The 20,003-nt window shown below is 43.2% G+C and overlaps 1 protein-coding gene across 2 annotated transcripts in view; it reads right to left on the reverse strand.

Annotated features, from left to right (window-relative positions):
* Window positions 1-20,003, reverse strand: part of ARFGEF3 (ARFGEF family member 3) — a 216,440-nt gene that overhangs the window by 94,755 nt on the left and 101,682 nt on the right. For both annotated transcript variants that reach the window (XM_033938199.1, XM_033938198.1), the window contains 5 exons: window positions 18,982-19,148; window positions 17,375-17,540; window positions 7,527-7,634; window positions 4,358-4,573; window positions 3,493-3,603 (listed from right to left, as the gene is read on the reverse strand). In XM_033938199.1, coding sequence (XP_033794090.1) covers window positions 3,493-3,603; window positions 4,358-4,573; window positions 7,527-7,634; window positions 17,375-17,540; window positions 18,982-19,148 — 768 coding nt within the window. The remainder of the gene's footprint in view (window positions 1-3,492; window positions 3,604-4,357; window positions 4,574-7,526; window positions 7,635-17,374; window positions 17,541-18,981; window positions 19,149-20,003) is intronic.

Raw genomic sequence — 20,003 nt, forward strand, 5'->3', positions numbered from 1 at the left:
CATCTGTGTTGGCTCACCCTTTGACGTCACTTCCTAGGCGCGGGTCCTGGAAGTGATGTCAGAGAGAGCACCAATGCACACGCAGGCAGCAACCAGCAACTTCACGCCAGGGAAGTAAAACAGGTAAGAAGAGGAGCGAGGGCAGAAAGGAGGTGGGGCGTCCCCCCCCCCTTACTATGCCACTGGAAAGGAGCAGCACAAGATGGTGTGTACTATGTGTGGTTTACGCAATCCATCAAGTTGTAAGTCTATTCTGTATATAAATTTCCAGGAAATGTTCACTGTCTGGTAGTTCCTTTGGAATAGAGTTTAAGGGGGAGAATTATATTTACATTAAGGTATTCAAGTCCACCTCAAAATGCTAAAACTTGGGGATTTTAGATCTCAGCTCCTTAACTGGTTTCACTTGTATGCACAGTTTTACAAATCTACTATTTAGCATGTCAAAAATGTTTAACTGCCACTTATACCAAATACAAATTGGAGAAAATATGCCTTCACTCAACATGTAATTAAACCCTGGAATTTGTTGCCAGAGAATACGGTAAAAGCAGTTAGCTTAGCAAGGTTTTAAAAAAAGGTTTAGCTGATTTACTAAAACAAAAGTCCATAATCCATTATTAAGATGGATTTGGGAAAATCCACAATTTAATTCTAGGATAAGCAGCATAAAATCTGTTCTACTCTTTGGGATCTTGTCAGGTACTTGTGTCCTAGGTTCATCACTGTTGGAAACATGACACTGAGCTAGATGGATCTTTGGTCTGTCCAGTATATTCTTATATATTACTCCTGGGGCAATGCAGAATTTCCGCAGAATTGCACAGTCGTGCAGAATTCCCTTTTCTCCCACGCAGAATCTCACCGTGTCATCATTTTTGGGTCACGGTATTGGCAGCAGTTTCCACATGCTGTCTGCCTCTAACCCAGAAGCCTCTCCGTGACAGAGAGCGTGGAACAAATTTCAACGGTGTCAGAACAGACTTAAAGCCTGAAAGAAACAGCTAAATCATCAGATTTTCACACTTACTTCTGTTTTTATTTTATAAAAAAGCAATCAGAATTTCACTCGCCAACTCTTTCATCATAGTCTCAGCTAGATTTCCTCTTTGAACCTATTGCTTGAGCCATCAGCCAATCAAATGACTTAGCTGTAGCGGTCTCCATGTCACCTGACAATCTGCACACTTCTCTGCAGGCAAGCCCTCCTCTCAATGTACATGTTTAGAACAAACTTTCAGCTAGCCTGAACATTTACAGATTTTAAACAATCACTACTATTTATTTTTTATCACTCCCCAATGTCACTTGCACACCTCCCTCCAAGCCTCCTCTCTTTAATTTGAGCACTGTTCAAGCTGACCCTGATTTAAGAGTTCTTCCCACACTAGGGACATAAATAGCACTGGCTGTATTTCAAGCAACTTTAGCACAGCCAGAGTCTATTATATTATAAAAGTGGAGGATACAAAATGATATGCTTTTCAAAATACTAATCATAAGTCATCCAAATGCTGACTGTAAAACTAACACATGTTGGCTGCTTTTCAGATTTGATAATTGCTAATAGCTTCTGTGAACAGAATCTTTAATGTCTGATCCCCTGATGAAGCAGGATGTGAAATGGGTCCCGTTGGGATCAGGACCTTCCAGTTTAGTTGTGCTGTTCTTCATTTGTCAATAATTTAAAGATATTTATAACAATGAGGTTTTTTTTCTTTGACCAATGATTGATTTCAACCTGGATATCGGGCATACATTGATTTAATTGCCTATTAAGGGAACCAAGGTCTTTTTCCCCTCTTATATTCTTATTTCTACAGTCAGCATTAGGATGATTTAGGATTGATATTTTGAAAAGTATATCATTTTGTATCCTCCACTTTTGTAGTTTTCTAGTTTACTGAGCATGTGTGTGTGTGGGGTTTGCTCCTAAGAACATAAGAAGGTGCCTCCGCTGAGACAGACCAGAGGTCCATCTTGCCCAGCGGTCCGCTCCCGCAGTGGCCCATCAGGCCTATTGCCTGAACAGTGGTCCCAGACTAATTTTATAACTTACCTCTAATCCTGTCCCTATAACCTACCTCTACTCCTATCTGTACCCCTCAATCCCTTTGTCCTCCAGGTACCTATCCAATTCTTCTTTGAAGCCCTGTAGCGTGCTCCTGCTTTTTTGATTTTTATTATATTATACTAGCAATAGGGAAACTGAACTTCACTTCAGGGGTCTGCTGACGGTGGCCCCTGGCCTTGCCTATCTAGTGACGTGTCATGGTGGTCTTCATTGGCGTGGTTCCTGGTCCTGCTTCTTTGGTGGTGGCCGGTTGACCTGGTTCTGCAGACTGAACTTACTATCAAGCTGCCTCAGAGACTTTTCTATCTCTTAAAGTTGTTTTTATTTTATTTTTAATTTTTTATCTTCTTTCATTCTTTCTATTTTCCATTTTTTGATCTTGGAAATGTATTACATATTTTTATTTTAATCAGGTACTTTAGCTAGATTGTGAGCCTTCGGGACAGATAGGGTAGTTTTTCTCAAGTACTTAATTTCATTTTAGTTTGGTACATTGTAAACCGCTTAGGTCAGTAAAATGCAGGAGCGGTATGTCAAATCTTAAATAAACATAAACAATAGCAAGAGTGCTATGGCACTGATGAGAATGACCCATAGATAAGACAACCCTGCTTTATTAGTGAGATTTTGAAGTCAATATTTCTTGATTTATGAATGAGTATATACGGTATTTTATCATTTCTTGTATTAATATTGTTCATTTTTCCATCAATACACCAGGAGAAAACAGGAGACAAAAGAGGCGCATTGCCTTTTTTTGCCTCCTCTGTTCCCACTCTGCAGCAGTTCCCTTATTTCAGAGGTATCAAAGTCCCTCCTCGAGGGCCGCAATCCAATCGGGTTTTCAGGATTTCCCCAATGAATAAGCATGAAATCTATTTGCATACAATGAAAGCAGTGCATGCAAATAGATCTCATGCATATTCATTGGGGAAATCCTGAAAACCCAACTGGATTGTGGCCATCGAGGAGGGACTTTTGACACCCCTGCCTTATTTTCCTAAAATGCATCATAACAGAGCCATTGCCTGGTCCATGCTCTGCTTTTTTCTGTCTAGACCAGTGGTTCCCAACCCTGTCCTGGAGGACCACCAGCGGGTTTTCGGGATAGCTCTAATGAATATGCCACCTCCATTATATGCAAATCTCTCTCATGCATATTCATTAGGGTTATCCCAAAACCCACCAGGACAGGGTTGGGAACCACAGGTCTAGACTATATTTTAAGTTAATTGGCAAGTCTACTCCCCCCACCCCAACCTGTGTCTGTATTCCTGTCACTTATCTGTGAGCCCTCCCCATCTCCTTATTCTGAATATACTACATTGAAAATACTTATTCAGTGCTTTATAATTCTTCCTCTCGTTAAAATGGCTTAAAGTTTGGTTCTCTCTGTTGGACTCACACCCTACATTTACCCTGTGCTATAGTGTCGCCAGGCTCTTGGGATTCTTTGTCTTCCTTTTCCTCTTGAACACAGGATGCAGCTGCCATCTGAGCCAATGCCGATGCACAGTTTGCTGCCACCCCTGCAACAACAAAACTCACATTATTTACTATAAACCTCCAGTTCCTTTCTCACTCTAATGGCTCTAGAGCACAAACACCCCAAATGGCTCAATGGTCATTTCATCAGGCTGAATATGTGACTTTTCATATCCACTTTCCCTTCCCTGTTCCCTTGTGAGGGTTGCTCCAGGTTCATGGAAGCACTCCATAGGACAGTGTCTCGCAAACTTTCCGGCTGGTGTCACACTAAATCCAGTGCCCCGGCCGGAAGGCACCCAGAAGTGAACGGAGGCCCATCTGGCCGCGACTCGCTTCGGTGGAGGGATCTGGGAGGTGTGGGGAGAAGAGGAGAGATGCTGGCCAGAAGGAGAATCATCTGCACCGGCTGACTTCTACGACTATTTATTATTTCTATAGCGCTGAAAAGGCGTATGCAGCGCTGTACATTTTAACGTACAATAGACAGTCCCTGCTCAGAAGAGTTTACAATCTATGAGAGGTACATTCCGTAAGCAGTCAGCCGCCGATTCTCCTCCTCGCCAGTGTGTCGTGGCACACCTGAAATCTCAGGAGGCACACAGTTTGCAATACGCTGCCATAGGCGGCCAGACTACAAACCTTGATTAAGTCACTTCCTAGTGGTTAAGAGAAGCACATCTCCTGCTACACTGGTAGGCCTACTCCCACCATGCTTTACACCTGCTCCTCACTCTTCTCCTTCCCTTAGAACAAAATCAGAAAAGACCACGTTCTGGCCATCGGTTCTCCAGGTACCTAACACGCAGCTGAGGCGGGCAGCCTTCCTCAGGCCATCGAGGCTCATACAGATGGCATCCCGCTCTTTTTGGTTCTGCTCTTTCAAGCCCTCAGTCCCCAGGATGAATGCCAACCCCTTGGAGCTTCCCGCCATGCGGCCAGTCAGCGGAGTGGACAAGGTGTCAATCAAATTTTTCCAGCAGCCAATCAGGATGTAACGGGCAAATGCGACACCTGTAGCAGGGACAACAGAAAGCAGATTAGTGGCAAGTGGCCACTTTCGTTCAGTAGCCAGAGAATAAGATCTAAAACCCAACTCAAGCACTTTGGGTATCTCATTTCTTTTTGTTCTTCTGCGTCTGTAAAAACCTATGTCCAGCATATAGAGTTATTCACTCAACCCCCCCCCCCCAAAAAAAAAAAATTTAAACAGATTTACTTTATGTTTGACAGTTTTTCTAAATAAAATTCCCATTAATGTCTGAAATAATTGAAAACCACACTATGAATAATTATTAAGGGCTCCTTTTACAAAGCCGTGCTAGCGTTTTAACGCGCATAAGAGCGTGTGCTAAACCGCCGGCCGCGCTAGCCACTACTGCCTCCTCTTGAGCAGGCAGTAGTTTTTTGGCCAGCGCGGGGGTTAGTGCATGATGAAAACTAGTGTGCGGCTTTGTAAAAGGAGCCCTAGCTGTATAATGGTGGCTCTCGCTATACTCAGCCATGGAAAAATTGCCCTCAGTTATCAGAGCATTTTTATAAATGAAAAAGCCCACAAGGAAGCTATCATTTAGAGCTCTTTACTTTGAGTGACTATATTTAAAAGTGTTGGTTTTTTTTTCACGATCATGGATATGGTCACTTTAATGGTGAGCTCCAGGTAAAGGATGAAGTAAGCAGCACCTGAAAAACAGGTGTCAGAGATCATAAAAAAAGGATTCTATACATTAAGAGCTCTGAGGACAATAAGGGGACTGTTTCAAGAGAAATACTTACACACTCTTCTCCATGCTTTAGTTATCTCAAAGTTGGATTACAGTAACATTGTGTACATAGGAACATCAAAAAGGAATCTGAAAAGATTACAAACTATGCAAAACACTGCAATAAAAGTTTGGGGCTATAAGAAAAACTTCGACAGGGTTATACCCCTTTATTTGCAATATCATCGGTTACCTGTCCATGAAAGAATCGTCCAATTTAAAGCCTTAACCCTTGCACATCGAGTTATTCATTACCACCTGACTACTTACATTCATTTCGAATTCCCTATTTACCTTTGAGAACTTTAAGATCTATTGAAGACAACAAGTTAGTATGCCCTTCAGTTAATAGAGCAAGATGGGAGTCTACACTAAATAAGGCATTCTACTTTGCAGTTCCAAATTTATGGAACCATTTATCCTGACAGTTAAGATTAGAGGAAAGATTCAAATATTTTAAAACTATGTTAAAAACGTTTTTTAAAGAAGCATTTGGACAAGATTCGATTCAATCTGAATTAACACATGTTTTAAAAATAATTTTGTGGGTCCTCAGTCAGCAATCATGTGAAATAATATTATTATTTTATTTAGGAGTGAATGTTTTCTCATATGTTTGATGTTGCGTGCATTAGGTCTATTTTATCTACCAATGGAGTTCTTTTTTTTACTTGATTATATTATATAAACTAGAGGTCTCCACGGGAACGGGGATCGCGGGAATCCCGCGGGTCCAGCGGGAGTCCTGCGGGAATCCCCCCCTAGCCCACGGGACTCCCACGGGGACCTCCCTCTGGCCCACGGGACTCCCACGGGGATGGAAGGCTTTGGAAGCAGGGTTTGTCCATATAATATAATGGACACGTCAGCCTTAGTAAAAAAGGGGGTTTATAAGTTAATTACTTGAACAGAAAACAAAAAAAGGGTTCCACCAAAAAGATTCCACAAGGAAAACAGCAGCGTAAACACAAAAGAAACTGGAATTGATGATCCTGTCAGAAGAAATTGCTGCTTTTTATGAGGATGGGTGGGGATGGAGGTAAAGGTAATTCCTTGCAGGGACGGGTGGGGACGGAGAGGATCCTGACGGGGACGGGTGGGGATGGAGAGGATCCTGGCGGGGATGGGTGGGATTTCTGTCCCCGCGCAATTCTCTAATATAAACCACTTGGATCAGTAAAATGATCAAGAAGGATAACAAGATTAATAAACCATACTACAATCAACCAAGGGCAATTTTCCACTCTCTAGTCTCACACATTAGTGGGAATTTTTTTTTTTTTTAGAAATACTTCTTTACAGTATAAGGGCTATACAGTGCCAAGTATTATCATTTAGTCCTTTCAACTCATATTCTGCTGTTTCCACAAGAGCTTCTTGCTTGCTCAATCACAGTGGAACTCATAAAAATCTCACTTGCTAAAATCAAATAAACCTGGCGCAAATATTTAATTTAGGAATTGTTATTGCAAAGCAATCCAAAAAAATGTTTACAGTTGCATTAAATAATTTCATGACTAGTGCACTCGATCTACATACAGTATATCTGAGATCACACAGACATAGCAAAATAAAATATGTTCACAGCTACATTCCCACTGTCTTTTCTAACAGGACTGCTGTAATAAATTAAGTTTATTAGGAGAACGACAATTACCATTTCACTTGCAATAATATGCTACATAGAGTCCTCTCATCTGTTAAATTGCCAATCAATGCATGGCACTTAGGTTAACCTTTTCCTATCGTGTCTCCCGGATGACGGGACATTCCAAAAATGTCGTTGCCATCGTATGTCCCATGGCATGGGACATACAGTACACGACAGGAACACAAAATATTTGAATTTACAGACTTGTGATGTATTTACATTATGTTTACAATAGCCGTAAATGATAATGGTGAATAATACAAAACTTTGCTAAAATAATTACGATTGGAACCAGCGTAACGTAAAATTTATTACGATAGGAAAAGGTTAAAGACCACATTTGTACTTAACACAGGGACAGGGTGGGCCAAACATTTTGCCTCACTCAGCATCAACAGCTAGCAAATTGGGGAAAGGAGTAGGCAGGAGTAAAGGTTGGTTAGTTTTGTCCCCTCCCAGCCAAAAAGATGTTCTGCTGCTCCTGTATAACTACCTTAAACTCTCATCAATGTTGGTGAAAAAAACACGAGGGCATAAAAAAGCCAGGCAGTACCTGCCACAACTGAATTATCTGTGCTCCGGTCATGAGTGAGTGGAGATTGGGGCGAAGCCAATCGCAGCAGTTGCCCACCTATTGCACTGCTTCCCAAGCCATCGGTATCTGTCAAAACAGGAGCATGCCAAACATTAGTTTGCGTTCTAGAGAATACCCAGGAATGAAGAGATCTGTGAGTGAAAAGATAAGATGGTGAAGCAATGCTAGAACACAAAAAGAATGTACACCAGACCTATGAGTGATTCGGGGTGAATATAGGGGTACCTTTGGATCTTGAAGGAAGATCTATTGTGGCATTAAGATGGTACTAAAGGACTTGAATTTTCAAGAGGCCTGCCTTCCAGATTGCACTTTGATTTACTAAAGGAACTCATCCTGTAGGTCAGTGTATCACAAACTATGTGCCCCGCCAGATTCTAGTTGTGCCATGAGATGCCGGCTGACTGCTTACAGGATGTGCTTCTCGTGGTAAGAGGCATGTTTAACGTGACCATTTATTGTTTCCCTCAAACGGGACCGGATCCTAATCCGTTAAATATAGTGCAAAATATAGACAGCAGATATAAATTCTCAAAACTGACACATTTTGATCACTAAATTGAAAATAAAATAATTCCTACCTTTGTTGTCTGGTGATTTCGTAAGTCTCTGGTTGCACTTCCTTCTGACTGTCCATCCAATCCTTCTCTCTCTCTGCTCCCTCCCCTCTTTCTTTCTCTCTCTCTCTCCTGGCCCCCCTCTCTTCTTTCTGTCTTTGTTTCTCTCTCTCCCAGCACCCCCTTCTTTCTGTCTTTCTTTCTCTCTCTCTCCTGGCCCCCCCTTCTTTCTTTCTCTTTCTCTCCTGGCAACCCCTTTTTCTGTCTTTCCTTCTCTCTTTTGCCCCCTCCACTCTTTCTTTCTCTCTCTCCCGACACCCCCTTCTTTCTGTCTTTCTTTCTCTCTTCTGGCCCGGTCCCCCAAGCTGCTGCCGCCTATTTCTCCAAGCCAAGGCCACACTAACATCATCTTCGTGCAGCGACTGCACAAGCCTTCCCCCCTCCCCCCCCCGACGTCAATTCTGACGTCGGAGAGGAAGTTCCAGGCCAACCAAGCACCGATTGGCTGGCCCAGAACTTCTTCTTCAGCATCAAAATTGACGTTGGGGGGGGAAGGAGGCTTGTGCAGTCGCTGCACGAAGATGATGTTAGTGTGGCGGTGGCTTGGAGAAATAGGTCACGGCAGCCCATTTTTTGCTCGCCTGTCGCGCTCCTTCTGAAAATGGGACATTTTGGCGTCCTGAAGCTGTGCATGGGGACAACGGGACAGGTGAGCTAAAAACGGGACGTATGGTCACTTTAGGCATGTCCTGTAGTCAGTCAGCTGGCACATGCGCCTCTCCTCCTTACTGGCACTTCACCTCTTCTTCTGCCCCCTCCCCCCACCCCCCGGCAGTAATAGGAGGCTCAGGGCTGCGGCTGGAGGACATCTATGGATGTTGATGATCGCGTTGATGTCTGCACATTTCTGGGGCCCTCCAGCCACAGCCCCGAGATTAGTGTGCCGCAGCTTAAAACGTTTGTGACACACTGTTGTAGGTAAAAAAGGAAAAATAATAAAAAGGCACAAACAGGCTAATTAACTTATAGCTTACTGCAAAATCTTAGACCTAAATATAGATGAAAAATAATACACTATAAATGTATATATACACCATAAAAACATAAGCATTGCCTCTGCTGGGTCAGACCAGAGGTCCATCATGCCCAGCAGTCCGTTCAAGCGGTGGCCCATCAGGTCCAGGACCTGTATAGTATTCCTCTATCTATACCCTTCTATATCCCTTTTTCCTTCAGGAAATTATCTAATCCCTTCTTGAACCCCAATACTGTGCTCTGTCCTATCACACCCTCTGGAAGCGCAATCCAAGTGTCCACCACACTTTGAGTGAAGAACTTCCTAGCATTGGTTCTGAATCTGTTCCCTTTTAATTTTTTCGAATGTCCTCTCGTTCTTGTAGTTTTTGAAAGTTTGAAGAATCTGTCCCTCTCCACTTTCTCTAAGCCTTTCATGATCTTGTAAGTCTCTATCATGTCCCCTCTAAGTCTCCGCTTTTCCAGGGAAAAGAGCCCCAGAAATCCTAGGTTCAACTATGGGAATAAAAGTAGATCCATTTTATTCTAACATGGCATCATCTCTAAGCTCTCTAAGCTTAGTAGGCTAGTAAAGTTTCTACTAAGGTCATTCAACACTTCATATCCATAAAACCTTAGAGTAGTCGGTTCTAATAATTCATAGACCTCAGTGGTGTGGACAGGGGGTGGTTCCTTCCTGATTGGCCACGTAGAGATTTTTACTTCATTACGTTGTCTTTGAATATGTATAAGAAGCTAGACGCTGCGGCCATGTTTCCCTGCACAAACTGTGAAACGTAGGTGACATCGCTCTGGCGGACTTAATGGTTAGTCTTAAATTTTAGTTAACTAAACTAGTTTTAAACTTATACTAAACAAAATATTGTATCTGTCTAATTGAAGTTGTAAGATAAAATATATATATATATATATATATTTTTTTTTTTTTGTAGGAGGAATCCTTGATACAGCCGTTTGGCGAAACATAGCTCTATGTCGGAGTAAATCCACCCCCCCCCCCCGAGTCGCGTTTCTTTGCACAAAGATGAGTACTAATCTATATTTAATATATTTATAAGACTGCACTTTAAATATGCTAAGCAATTTGCTAAAAAACATTGGACCGATGACGACTTAGGTGTATAAAACCACGGTGTGTTGAAATTTACTCTCCACACGGCTACACCATTGAGGTCTACGAATCATCTCTAAGCACCATGTCCTGCATTTTCTGTTAATATGTTTTCACTCCATGTATAATTCATGCACTAAGTTTTAATTCAGTTCTGGAATACAGACTCATTGACTAAAAATTTGTTCTTCCATCTCAATAGATTTTGACCTATGTAGTCTGAAAACTGTGGGCTTTAAGGACCATTGGGAGAAGAGGTTTTATTTCAAAGTGGCCTGAAATCTTATTGCAATTGGGAATTAGGAAAACCAGAGGGTCACTGAAAAATATCTCTTCCAAAGCAAGAGCAGTAAGCCACTACTATATCTCTCAGGAACAGAAGAGAGGCACCGCTTGAAACTCAGTTACAAATCTAGAAAATAACAAACTATTTACATCTGTGAATTTTAGTATAAGATGATGAGTTGTTATTTATTCTCCAAATGGGTTAGACTCCTTTGTAGATTGGAATCCAGATCTGATGGTGAAGATTGCCAAAAGACAAACTCCCGCATAAGACAGGATCTTTTATAAACTCTGATGATGTCAACACATGATTTACAATGCAACCCCCCAGACACCTGTTATGAACTCCTGAGCTCCAGAACATACTGGAACTCGAAGGCTAAACTACCAACTGCCTTAGGGTTCATATTTCACATCAAGAAGCGACCCTCTACAGGCTGTACACCTCAAGTAATAATTACAGAGCCAGCCTGGTTCATGGTTCCATAGTCATTTGCGCGTGGGATTTTGGCACGCTGACATTGCAGCACAGACAAATCGGTGCAAGACCCCAGCGCGCCACCTAAAAAGTGACTTTTAAAGAGCTCCAACGCAGGGTGTGAGTTGGGAACCCCTCCAGTTTACTTCATACTCTTCGCGCTGCCAATGGGGTGGTTGGAACCCTCCATTAGCGTAAACTTAACTTTTTCCTAATTTTTTAGGAATAATTAAGTTTTCTTTATAATGTGGGGGGTTGCACCCCCCCCAACGGCAGCGCAAAGAGTATGAAGTAAAGTGTGTGGGGGGTTCCCCCCAACATCTCCCGTCGTAGCTCTTTAAAAGTCACTTTTTAGGCGGCGCGCTGGGGTCTTGCGCCGAATTGTCTGCGCTGCAATGTCGGCGCACTTTTGTCCCGTCACCAGCCAGCCTTCTGCAGGCTGCTCACTTCAGGGTGTAAAATGAACACTTAACCTCTTCTCTTAACCTCACTGTGAAATGTACCTTCAGCTGTTGCTGAGGAACTGCTCCTTACAGCTCAGGAAATTCATGCACTTAACCTCACTACTCCTGGTGCATGAATTTACCCCAGGCTACACCTATAATTTCTTTTGATGAGGTACAGGTAGTGATTTTGCGATTAGAACCAGCTTAAACAGGAGCAATCTCAATATGGCTCTTGGGACCTCATGCAGCCACTGATGTCATTTAGAAGGCGGAGCTGGCCATGTACAAGAGCGAGTGGGGATCATGCCTATTACTCATCAACAACACGACAGGCACATGAAGGGGCTGCCACTGGTGGGTGTGTTTGAGAGGGGGGAACATTTTGGATTGGCAGGGGGGCAGGGCCAGTTTTGTTTTCATCTTCAATTTTGGCTGAGACTAAGGGCTAGATTCACTAAGCCTCCCCCCTCTTTACGACTCGATTTCCCTCCGACCCAATTCACTAACTTCTGTCCCGATCATCCTCTGAATTGTGCATGCAAATGAGGGGGGAACGGCATTCAAAAGTAGGCAGGAAGTGATTCACTAAAAAAAACATAAGGGACACCGACTAGGCTGACCGATCAAAAATAAGCGACTGCTGAGGACCAGTTGTTCAGGTCCTTTCCGACTGCCCTGCCTTCTGCCGGCCTGCTCTCTGCCTCGATCTCCTGCTCTCTGCCCCATCTGCTTTCGGCCCCGCAGTGCAAGCTCGTGGTTTTAACCTGAGGGTTTAAAGCGGGTTAAAACCATGAGCTCGCGATAAAATAAGTAAAAAAAAGTAAAAAGCTCTGCAGTCTGTTGGGGGCGTGATTCTGATCACCCTCATTTGCATGAGGGCAATTCTGAATTTGCCCCCCCCCCCCGGACACGGATCGGATCTCTCATGGATCGGATCCGATCCGTGATATAACCCTAAGTGGCCCTTTTCAGTCTCAGATTCGGTTTTAGCAAAAGTGAAGAACCTGGTTTCAATTGGGCTCTAAGGGCCAGATTCTTCAAAATGTCACCAAAAGTTAGGCGCTGGCAGTCGCCTTGATCATGCCTACCGGCGCCTAAATTAAGTGTTTTAATTGGTTTTAAGTGGAGTGATAATTGGTTGTGCCATTAAAAACAATTAAGAACTCATTTAAAAAAATGTAGGTGCTGCTAGGTACCCTCTGGGATCAGAACCAGGGTCCATGGCACCTAGCAGTGCCTAGTGATGCCAAAGCAGGCATGTAAAGAGGTGGCACCAGACTTCAGTGTCACTAGGCGTGACTGGCCATGATTCTGTAAGATCCCTAGGTACCTTTAAAGCCCTGGCCTACATTTTCACTACCTAGGGCTCTTGCTAGCTGCGATTCTGTAAGCGATGCCTGTCCATGATTGACATACAGCAGGCACCGCTTACAAAATCATCCCTAACTGCTTTACTCTGCTCCCAGATGTCTCCTGTAGACAAATGAGCTTCTTCAGAAATGTGTTTAAAAAAAAAAAAAAAGAACAAAATGGCAGCAGGGTCAAACAGGACTGAGATGGTGAATTATGAAGCTTCTTTTCTCCATTCTGTAGGGAAAAGAAGCTGCACAATATACCAGGCTCCAAATTTTCTGGAAATTTAAGCAAAAATAGGACCCACCACACTTCAATGACACACAAACCTACAAAGCTATTTTATCTAAGTTAGGCTATGTCCATACGGGAAATGATGTAATTTGAAACACCATAGACTATGTCTTCTCGGAAAATACTGCAAATTTTAAAACACTCTTTGTCCATTGTCTATATCTCTAAATCTGTATGTTATGACTATACTGTAAAAGCTGAAATTTATACCTCTATGTACACCAAGCTTGTTTTTCCCACCAAAGTTTGTCTTACTTATACTGTGAATGTAATCTTGTAACCCGTTCTGGGCTCCTTTGGGAGGACGGGCTAAATGAATGAATGAATGAATAAATAAATCATAAGTGTGTATGATTTAAGCATGAAAGAATATACTTTTAAGGCAGTAGTTGGTAATTTAAGCCTTGGTAATTGATTATTTTTCTTTGGATTCTAGAGAATAGGAAGAAAGATTATACAGTGTCAGGATACATAAATTTGATGCAAAAAAAACAAAAACCCAAACCAAAACACAACACCACATTGCAAGAGGCCGTAAACACAGAGGATGCCAGCTGGGAAAATTATAGGTTTACTTCACCTAGAATTATCTCTTCTTGCACGTAGTATACACAAAAATAATAGCTTTTATAGACATGCTAATTTCTTAACATCTTAGTTAAGCCATTTAAAGCTTAATTGAAAAATTACCAACTGACAAAGCTCTATCAGCTGCATAGAAGCGAGAATCTCCTGATTCTATTGCAGTCCCTAGATTTGTAAACTTCAAAAAAAATGGTCCTCAAATATACATATACTCTACTAGCACTTCTGAATCTATTTCTTAAAATGGGCCCAGAACATGTTTTAATGTCGCCCCACCACCCTATCATCTTAATATAATTTCATGTTTGCAATCAGTTATTGCTGCCTTGGATTTTTGTTTTTTCATAATTTTAAATATTAAAAAAATTATCTCCTCTTGTGAACAGCATACAGTATCGTCATACATCTGTATAATTACAAGTGTCATGAAACTGGGATTTCAAAGTCCTTCCTTGAGAGCCGCAATCCATTCGGGTTTTCAAGATTTCCCCATTGAATATGCATTGAAAGCAGTGCATGCACATAGATCTCATGCATATTCATTGAGGAAATCCTGAAAACTCGACTGGATTGCGGCCCTCGAGGGGCTTTGAGACCCCTGTAGAGGGAGGAATCTAAACATCACATTGCTTCTTAATTAAGAACTTACCCAAAAGCTACAGGTTTCTCTTGCTCTCGTTTCCTCCAAAGCTCATCTTCCTCCTAAGACACAACTGCTGAAAGGTTTCTCCTAGTTTAGAATCATTTTTAAAAATTTAGGAACTTTTTTAAAAAAATTAATGGGGAAGCTGTCGATGGGTCTAGGACAGTGGTAGGCAAACTCATTAGTCAAAAGAGCCAAAGATCAGCAGTACAACGATTAAGATTTCTTTTCAGAGCCAAATTTCTTTTCAGGAAACATGTTTTTAGGAGTCTGTTTAAATTAGCTACTAACATTAAATAAAACCAGATATCATAATAATAATAATTTTATTTATTGACAAAAAATCTTTTTCTACCTTTTGTCATTTCTGCTTTAATCATTTTGTCTTCACTCACTTCTTTCTAGCCAGCATCTGTCCTCTCTCTGTCTTCCATGAAGCATCAGCCCCTTCCATGTCTACCCTCTCTCTCTGCCCCTGACATCCACTGTCTGCCCTCTCCCCGTTCCATATGGCATTTTCCTTCTTTCTATGCTCCTTCCATAAACTGTCTATCTAGTTACCCCTTCTCTCCTTTGAACATGATTCATTTCAGCTCTGTCACCTCTCCATTTTTCTCTGAAACCACCGCCTCCCCTATGTTCTAGCATTTCTCTCTTCTCTTCTCTTTCCTTCCCACCCCACAGTCTGGCATCTATCTCCTTCCCTTCCCTGATTCCCTGGCATCTCTCTCTCCCCATCCATGCTCTGACATCTCCTCCTTCCTTTTCCCTTGGTCTGGTATACCTTCCTCCTTCCTTTCATGTCTTGGCATATCTTCCCCCATGCTCTAGCATCTCTTCCTCCCTCCCTTTCTTCCCTCCATGCCCTGGCATCTCTTCCTCCCTCTCTTCCCTCCATGCCCTGGCATCTCTTTCTCCTTCCCTCTCTTCCCTCCATGACCTAGCATCTCTTCCTTCCTCCCTCTCTTCCCTCCATGACCTGGCATCTCTTCCTCCCTCCCTCTCTTCCCTCCATGCTCTGCCATCTCTTCCTCCTTCCCTTCCCTCCAAGCCCTGGCATCTCCTTTAATTCCTTCCTTTCACTCCCTTTCCTCCTTCTGTCACCCCGTCCCCGGCCGGCACTGCAGCCTCTAAGTGGGTGCTCCAAAACCTGGCGTCATGAACTTCTTCAGGCAGCAGCAGCATTCACAATTTGCTGCTTTTTCCGGCTTCGGGCCTTCTTCTCTGTTGGGTCCTACCTTCATGGAAGCAGGAAGTAGGCAGAGAGGAAGGCCCAAAACTGTCAACAGCAGCTAGTTGTAAATGCTGTTGCTGCCCGAAGAAGTTAAAGATGTCAGGCCTTGGAGCACCCAGGGCAGACCGCTTCTCTCCCTGTAGCCAGGGCCCCTCTGAAAAGGAATATATAGCTCTCCCTCCCATGCGAACCCTGCTGACCCATGGTGGGACGACCGACAAACCTCCCTCCAGCACTCATCGGCAGCCGCAGCACTCTAAACAGTGACACTGCAGAGGGAATCAACAGCAGAAGGCTGCGAACTGTGAAGCAGCCTGTTTAGAGTGCTGCGACTGCTGACGAGTGCTGGAGGGAGGTTTGTCGGTCTTGGGAGGGCCCGGGACGATGATGCTGGGGGGGGGGGAGGCCGGGCAATGACTCTGCTGCGAATCCAGCGAAGGTGAGGGAGATGCCCAAAAGGCCCTAAAGCACCGCACCGGCGGGCCCCCTGACCATTTTGGGCCCTATCCTTTAATCCGGCTCTGATGGAGCCGTTCTCGCAAACTGCCGGCGGCTGCCCCAAAGCTTTCCTTCTGCGGTGATCTGCCCTGTCAGGAACGGGAAGTTGCGGCAGAGGGAAACTTTGGGGCAGCCGCCGGCAATTTGTGAGAACAGCTGCTGTGTCGGGGCCCTTCTGTGCAGGAAAATTTTGGCTACTGGCAGAGCCGCAATCAAGTGGCTAAAGAGCCGCATGTGGCTTGCGAGCCGCGGTTTGCTGACCACTGGTCTAAGACAATTCAGCATGGCCCTTTCAGCGCTGGTGAGCGCTTACCGTGCTGAAGCTTCTGTTCCATTAAATAAATACTTGGTAAAAAAGGGGCATATCATAGAAGGCTTTGCCCTCCCATTGGTGCTTAAAGTCCCAATTGGACAAATGAGAATACTTCCAGGGTAGGCCCCCATTGCCTACCCATCCCCACTGGTGCTTCATGCCCAATGGACCGATGAAAGAGGAAGGACATATCCCCCCTCAAACCACCCCCCGGTACTTCAGGCCCAATTGCTTCAAGGTTTGAAAGAGGGAGCAATGTTCCCTCCTCCACCACCCCCATCGGTGCTTCTGAAGGCTCCTGCTACAGCTGGAAGTGCTCCCCTTGCCCCCCACTGGTGCATCAATAAATTTATCTGAGATAGTAAGGGGACAACATCTGTCAGACTCCTCATGAGCCATCCGTTCAGGTGAGCTGGGTGGCAGGAGTCAGCACAATGAAACAGCCCGCTCTTAAAGGGTCACAATGAACCGGCTGCACTGAAACAGCCGCGCAGAATCGTTCCATTCCCGTGGTCGATATGGGCCACTCCTTCCTCAGGGGACACTTGGCTAGTAGTCACTAAGTCCAAAACACTCTTCAGTAAACGAGTAAAACGTTTAAGTTGGGTTATTTTAGTACACTGTCTCATTTTATGCCACAAGATCCTGTGCTAAAATAATCCTCTTAATAGTAGTCCACTTAATAGTAGTCGATAAGTAGTCCTTATGCTATGAGTTTATCTTGTTGTGCAGACAGGTCTTTATCTGTCGTCATCTACTAAGTTGCTATGCAGTCACCTTAGAAAACTGACTTGTTCATACCATTTCTAGAGAATGAGAGAAGCCATTTTGAAAATAAGACATCATTCTAGGTGCTGAGATTCATTTCAGATACTGGAGGAGGATGTTCCCATGTGTCAGCATTAAACTGTTGCCCTGCCCTGCCCAGTTCCACGATTTCACTGAAGCACTAGGGCACACGCTGCCTTACCCACCAGTCAGCATGGTGATGAGAGGGAGGCAGTGCTCCTCTGTGCTTCCCCAGTACCCAGATTCTCCCAGCATGTTTCTGTCCAGCACCTGACGATAGAGCTCCTCGATCCACGCCTGGGAGAAGACCATCAGCACGCCACTGGACTGCACCTGTTTCATAAACTCCTTCTGCAACACAGAATAGATGAGGGAAAGAGGTGATTGAAGGTAAAATGATATCCTCTGCAGCTAAAGACTTTAAATTTTTTTTTTTAATAGAAGTCTTTTTATTCAGAAAAGAACAAAAAATCTAAATACTAACTGTAAACAATATAAAATAACAGTCCCAAAGACATGTTATGAAATGCAAACACCTCAAACAGGAATATAAATGTGAATCCAAACTTTCAATTTAAAGATTTTATAAAACAAACTCCACCAAACCTGGATAACAGCCACCTACTCCCCACAGTTAAAGATTTTTGCAGGAAATTCTCAAGTAGCAAAGTATAAATTTCCAGGTGCACTTGCATTTAAGCAATATACATAACCATTTGTTTGTGTAATCACACAGTAAAAGAACCATTAAACCTGCTTGCTCCAGATACATAAAAACATGACAGCAGATAAAGGCCAAATGGCCCATCTAGACTAAAGTAATTTTAAAAAATATATTCCTCATTTTGGCTTGTCAACAGCAGCAAATTCTATGCTCTATACCAGTGGTTTCAAACTCAAACTCTTTGCAGGGCCACATTTTGGATTTGTAGGAACTTAGAGGGCCTCAGAAAAATTGTTAATGTCTTATTAAAGAAATGACAATTTTGCATGAGGTAAAACTCTCTATAGTTTATAAATCTTTCCTTTTGGCTATGTCTTAATAATAATATTGTCATTTATAGCTAAAGAGACATATGATCAAGAAACTGTTTTATTTTACTTTTGTGATTATGATAAACATGCCGAGGGCCTCAAAATAATACCTGGCAGGAGGCATATGGACCCCGGGCTGCGAGTTTGAGACCACTGATATCACAGTAACCAACAATCTGAAAATTTATAGCACAATAAACATATAGTCCTGATGAAAAACGCTAAACCCCTGGAAAGAGAAGAACAATAAATCATAGGGTTATTCAAAAACCAGGGTCCAACATTTAGAACAGCTTTCACATCAAAAATCACTTCGAGGAAGGAAAAAGCCTCAAAGCCCCTCCTCCACCAACTGACACAGCAGCTACAATAAATGGAGAATATAATGGGGTAGAATCACTCCACTGGCATAAAAAAACCTCCTTGATAGATATTTTAACAGAAAAAGCCTTGAGCAATGCAGACCCTCTGGTTTCAGAATAAAGCCACCATGAAACAATATGTCATTGAAGGAGTACTTAACTGAAGTTGAAATCACCACACATCAACGATAGCCAGCGTTTCGCTAAACTTTAGCTGCCTCAGGATGTGAAGGTGTTATTTCTCTTTTCCAGATGCTCGACTTCTCATCATGGCTGCCGCCCAGACACAATATAGAATACAACAATATAGAACAAAACAATATTTCTTGTCCCATTAGGGTACTCCTTTCTTGGGACGTGCGCTGTCAGAGCTACTTATGGCAACCCATGCTCACCAGGGTCACAGGCAGCAGAGGTGGTTTCTTCCTGTAATAGTCACAGTTGGACAGCTTCAGATTTAGAAGAAGGGCGTAGTAGGACACCATGTAGACACTGTCAGCATTCATCAGTGTCTGGAAACCGACACCGCCGCTTCCGTCAAAGCCGGGCGACTGCACTACCCCTAACGAAAATGAAAATTGATCCATTATTCACATGCTGCTCTTATTTTGGTGGAAATCTTATAACACAGAGCAAGACAGGCAAACAGAAGAACAACTTGCCTTGAGATATATGCAGACAAACAGAAAGGCATGGGAGGTGCTTTTTCAATCAATTGAAAACAAGTGGTCCCAACCAGGATCCCAGTTTTGGTGTGTAACAAATTCCTTCCTCAGGGTGCACTTGGCTAGTAGTCACTGAGCCCAAAACACTCTTGAGTAAATGAATGGCAGCGCTCAGAGCAATCCAAAGGGAAAGGATGGGCTTTATAAAAAATTTAAAATTATTTTCTGATCAAGCACAATCAAATTCATAGGAAAAACTTCAATTTGCAGTTTTTCCAACTTTAGGTTTTTCTGGACAACCCTAGCTCGGCACTTGCAAACATTGGTGCCAGACTTTTGATGGTCCTAATGGTAGTGTCTAAAAGTCCTCTCTGTGCCAGATGCTGGGTCAGCATGCCCTTGGAGCAGAAGAGAATTCATAGCTGCCCTGCACAGTGACTGTAGGAAAGATGGAACAGATCCCCATACGGAGCATTGCAACGAAGGGGCCTGTTTCATCTTCCCCATAGGCTCTGTGTGGGATGCTTATGATCTCCATTCCCTCTGAGGCTGCATACTTTGCACTGGAGTTCAGTGGGGGAAGCAGAAAGAGAAGTACAGAAAGACTTTTAAATATCGCCATTTGGGCACCCATATGGCAGCAAAAATTACAGGCTTCCAAATGGTTTGTGCCTAAAAGTCAAGCACTGCTGGGAGCATGTTTATCAAGTTCAGAAAGCCAAATTATCAAGTTCCAGTGGCACAATCAGACT

Source organism: Geotrypetes seraphini, chromosome 3, assembly GCF_902459505.1.
Source record: "Geotrypetes seraphini chromosome 3, aGeoSer1.1, whole genome shotgun sequence".
Classification (NCBI taxonomy): domain Eukaryota; kingdom Metazoa; phylum Chordata; class Amphibia; order Gymnophiona; family Dermophiidae; genus Geotrypetes; species Geotrypetes seraphini.